General features: G+C 39.7%; 1 protein-coding gene across 1 annotated transcript; it reads right to left on the reverse strand.

Annotated features, from left to right (window-relative positions):
• Window positions 1-562: 562 nt before the first annotated feature.
• On the reverse strand, window positions 563-4,625 carry LOC125548930 (ABC transporter I family member 11, chloroplastic-like). The gene is made up of 5 exons (XM_048712446.1): window positions 4,487-4,625; window positions 4,251-4,365; window positions 1,137-1,223; window positions 997-1,045; window positions 563-747 (listed from the first exon to the last, which is right to left on the reverse strand). The coding sequence occupies exons 1-5, from the start codon at window positions 4,546-4,548 to the stop codon at window positions 659-661; spliced, it is 402 nt and encodes a 133-aa protein (XP_048568403.1). The 5' UTR covers window positions 4,549-4,625; the 3' UTR covers window positions 563-658.
• Window positions 4,626-5,027: the final 402 nt, after the last annotated feature.

Consider the following 5,027-nt stretch of genomic DNA (forward strand, 5'->3'; position numbering starts at 1 on the left):
TTCCTTCACTTTTAACATCCAACCTCCAATGAGCATAAACACGTTATTTGGGACGTGGCTTAATGAAGTAGACATACACATGGCTAAACATATTTGGATAGGGATATGTGCTTTATTATGGGCTATATGGAACAGTAGAAATGATATGATTTTTAATGGTACACCATTCATCAATTTTTTGCAGGTTATCTACACAGCTACAGCCTGGATCCGTATGTGGTCATTACTCACTCATGCGGACTACAGGGGGCCTATGGTTATTGGGTGCAACCGCTGGAAGACGGTAGCACGGGCTATCTTCAGCCGATTTGGATGGCGAGTTAATAATAGGCTAGGTGTGTAGGCATCGTAGCCTCTTCTTTATCGCCAGATGTGGCGCTTTATTGCCGGATGTGGCGCTTTGCATGCTTATTTTCTCCTTTTTTGCTCAGATTTTGAGCTTACTTGGATGTTAAGACTTTGTTTCAATTTCTAATAATATGGCTGCATGCATCGACTGATGTAGAAGCCGGAGGTATTCCTTCTTTTCCAAAAAAAAGCTGCATGCCTGAATCGAAGTATGTAACAGCCAGTATATAGCGATCATGAGATATTCAATAGTGGCTCTAGTGGCACACAGCTATACAAAAGCATTGTGTTTTATATGGTCAGTACTAAATTACCTTAAATCATGACTCACAAACAGTATCGTGTGGTCTTTCTTTAGGTCCTTTAGGAGATTCACAACATCAGCCCGAGCTTTCCAATCTGATGATGAAGATACAAATTCAGTAACCACATCAAGGAAGAACATATACTAATTTCGACAAACTATTTGAGACCACACAATAATCCTAGCAAGTGTGAGATGTGGCCCAAGGATGATAGGATGCATAAGCAGAATTATATTAAACAACAGAACACATTGTGCATTTAGATGGGTTTTGAAATGAACCGACAGATAGGAAAGAAAATAATCCACAAATATTAGTTTGATATGGGCACCCAAATACATACCAAGACCAGCGAGGGGCTCATCAAGCAACAATAAATCAGGAGTTTGAACCTAGAAAATCAGAAGACAAAGGCAAAATATTATCCATCCTCACTTCTAAAAATAGAACAGTCAACCCGTACTAAAGTAATGCAAACAATACCAGCTGAATTGCCAAAGCAAGTCGCCGCTTAAACCCACCACTGAGAGACTGTGGATCCTTATCCAATGAAATGGCACTTAGACCAACCTAGCGTGAAACAAATTATCTTCAGAAAACAATTGTGTGTAGTCTCAAACAAGTTCACTCCAGAATGGATCAGAATGGTATCTATGAGAGATAATCATTACAGAGTTAATAGCTTTCTGAAGTTTTAATCTCAGGTGCTCCCTCAAAGCAATGTCTGCCTTTTGCCTTGGCCATCCAAAAGTAACTTCTTCAAGTATAGTATCTGATAAGAAGTACCTACAGGTATAAACTATTTTATTTTGCAGTGAAACTTCTCAAGCACTCACACAGATCATAAGCATTCATGTTAATATGTAATAAACTTATTAGTGAAAGTAGTAATTCAATGTTCAAACCTCTCAGGAAACTGAAATACAATACCAACTCTTTCAGGAGCTAACACTTCCGACGGACCCATTGGATTTCCACTATAATCATACTTCTGAATGCAAATTGAACCAGAGGTAGGTTCTGATAGACCGGCCAAAAGCTGAGGAATCAAGCTATCACCTTTAGATGAAGATACAGAGTAGAACATGCCATGCAGCATTTCCGTGGGATCCGACGTCGCTCATGTGACCGACGCAAGTCGTGATCAGTCAGCCAGGAGGAATCATTAGCCTCAATAAATTGTGAAACCTACCCCGCCATAAAATAATAGTATATGTTTCCAATGCCAATAAAAAGTAGCCCATCCAATGGTATTTAACATCGATAAAATGGCCAAATAAAGCACACGCCAACCAGAAATATCACAAGTACTGTTGCGCCTTGGGCCATCGACAGAAGGCTTGGTGGGGAAAACCTCGGCGCGCCAAGTGATTCGATGTGCAATACCTCTAATATTGATTTGGCAGGACAAACCTCGCGCCAAGCAGAATATATTTTCCAGTATTTTGGGTGTGAATGATGAACAATCAATGCGGGGAGAAATATTTGCAACATGTCATATGGTTCTCCCTATTTTTTGTAGTATTTTCAAAGGGGTTTTCCCTCGTATATCGGGCATATGAGTGAACTATTAAGCCGTGAAAAAATGACTTGCAATCGTGCAATATCCATGGTTTCTTACAAGTTGTTTACTTATATTTTTCACTAGAGAAAATCAAACGATGCATGGTTTATTGCAATGAATCAAGTGGTTTGAAATACACATGATCTTTGGGGAACTCACATATCACAAGCACTCAGCATTCTTGCAATTAATCAATTGCTTTAACATACAAATGATCTTTGGGGAGCTTGCATTTCACAAGCATGCGGGCTTCATACGCATATCCTCACCAGTCACCAAATATTTCCCTAGATTTGGAGGCATACGGCGCACACGCCTCTCCAACTTCTAGTCATATCTCTTATCCCACTACCTTCAATCTCTCTTATCGAACTCTGGGGGAGGGGAATGACCACAATAATAACACATGAAAGGAGTGGGCACAACATAGAGAGGGGTTGCTCGATACTCCTTGTGTTCGCACATGTGGCCGTGGAAGGAACTTCATAGCCAAATCAAGAGGATGGCAAAGTCGTTGAGCTAGAAGGTGTAGGCGTAAGAGGCCGGAGCACGAGAACGGTGACGTTTTCTAGCTTTTTCCGCCAATTTTCCCCAATGCTTCCTATTCCTAAGACACACATGAAAGCTCTATGGTTCCTAGCTCCGTCTTCTTCTGACATTTTGGCTTTTCTTTTTTTGACACCGCTACTATGTACCAATGTACCATATCAGTAGACCACTTTCTCTCCAAGGTGCTTTGATTTGGCTGCTAGCACCTCACTATTGTATACTGTTTGATGAATCAATAGTGTGTAGTGAAGACTCAAACATGGATGGTATATAAAGACAGCAAAAGGTTTCTTCATAGTTGGGGGGTGCGCAACAAAAGGTCTATGGGTGCATTTCATTCGGTCAGACTCTTCAAGATACTTAACTGAGAGCGTTTCTGTGTTTGTGCACATGAACAGAGCATATGCGAAATAACATCATACTATTATTGACAAACATCCGGTAGGTGTGGAGTCACTCTTAATAGATTTTGCAACTTGCCTTGTACCATTATAAACATTACATTAGGATCCCTAGCTAGCTATGAGCCTGTTCACAGCAACAACAAATGGGTCAGCATTCCAGCTGCACACGCACAAAAAAACATTATCAATTTTCCGAGGAATAAAAATGTTAATCTATACAGGTAAAGGTTCCTCCTTCAAAACACCCCCATTTCCATTCTCCAGGACCGGTCTACCAGCGGGTATAGTTTTCTGCAAAACGTTTTTAATCAGATATTTTGACAGCCTCAGTTAAGCGTTGTGTTCAACAGTGGCCCCGATGGCGCATGGCTATACAAAAGTATCGTGTTCTATGGTGAGTACTAAATTACCTTAGGTCATGACTTACAACCAGTATGGTGTGGTCTTTCTTTAGGTCCCTCAGGATATTCACAACACCAACCCGAGCTTTCCAATCTGATGATGATGATACAAATTTAGTAACCACATCTAAGAGAGCGTATACTATTTAAAAGAAAAATTATTTGACACCACACAATATTCCTAGCAAGTCTGGGCTGTGGCACAAAGATGACAGGATGCACAAGCAGAATTATATTAAACAACTGCTCTCGCTGATGTGCATTTAGATGGGTTCACAAATGGATCAATACAAGGGGAAGAAAATAATCTATAGATATTAGTTTGGTATGGATATTTCAAGTACATACCAAGTCCAGCGAGGGGCTCATCAAGCAACAATAAATCAGGAGTTTGAACCTAGAAAATAAGAAGATAAAGGCAAAATATTATCCATCTTCACTTCTAAAAACAGAACGATCCACCTGTCCTAAAATAATGAAAACATTACCAGTTGAATTGCCAAAGCAAGTCGCCGCTTAAACCCACCACTGAGAGACTGTGGATCCTTATCCAATGAAATGGCACTTTGACCAACCTAGCGTTAAAAAAATTATCTTCAGAAATCAATTGTGTGTGGTCTCAAACTACAAATTCACTCCGCAACGCAACAAAATGGTATGTATGAGAGATAATCATTACAGAGTTAATGGCATTCTGAAGTTTTAAAGTGAGTTGCTCCCTCAAAGGAATGTCTGCCTTTTGCCTTGGCCATCCAAAAGTAACTTCTTCAAGTATAGTATCTGATAAGAAGTACCTACAGGTTTAAAATATCTTATTTTGCAGTGAAACTTCTCAAGCACTCACAAAAATCATAAGCATTCATGCTAATATGTAAAAAAAACTTATTAGTGAATGTAGTAATTCAATGTTCAAACCTCTCAGGAAACTGAAATACAATACCAACTCTTTGAGGAGCTAACACTTCCGACAGACCCATTGGATTTCCACTCTCATCATACTTCTGAATGCAAATGGAACCAGAGGTAGGTTTTGAAAGACCGGCCAAAAGCTGAGAAATCAAACTATCACCTTAAGATGAACGATGCAGAGTTAAACATGTCATGCAGCATTTCAATGCAAACCTGTAAAAGAGTGGTATTTCCACTCCCACTCCGTCCAAATATCAAACCAAAACTGCATGAATTAGTTGTCTCGTCAATACAAAAGGCATCCAAGAAACACAACTATTACAATATAAAACGCATGCTTACCTACGGTATATCTGACAGTAGCAGCTCCCCAAACAAATGGATTATTTGTTGAACATATGAGTTGTGAATGGTGGACAGATTGGGTCGAGCAAACAATTCGATAGAGAGAAGAATAGCTTATGGCTTAGAAACAACGAGCATTAATATGAAATCCATGGCTTGATTCTTAAGGTGATCCCGCACCTGAGACATACTATTTGAAAGC

This window comes from Triticum urartu, chromosome 3 (genome assembly GCF_003073215.2).
Source record: "Triticum urartu cultivar G1812 chromosome 3, Tu2.1, whole genome shotgun sequence".
Classification (NCBI taxonomy): domain Eukaryota; kingdom Viridiplantae; phylum Streptophyta; class Magnoliopsida; order Poales; family Poaceae; genus Triticum; species Triticum urartu.

What these genes read in the sequence shown, in the direction of transcription:
- LOC125548930 (XM_048712446.1), bottom strand. Translation starts at nt 4,548, where the DNA reads ATGGGTCTGTCGGAAGTGTTAGCTCCTCAAAGAGTTGGTATTGTATTT. An exon ending in TTGCTTTGGCAATTCAGCTG is followed by an intron (nt 1,046 to 1,136) that starts GTATTGTTTGCA and finishes CTGATTTTCTAG; the next exon opens with GTTCAAACTCCTGATTTATT. An exon ending in TGAGCCCCTCGCTGGTCTTG is followed by an intron (nt 748 to 996) that starts GTATGTATTTGG and finishes CTTCATCATCAG; the next exon opens with ATTGGAAAGCTCGGGCTGAT.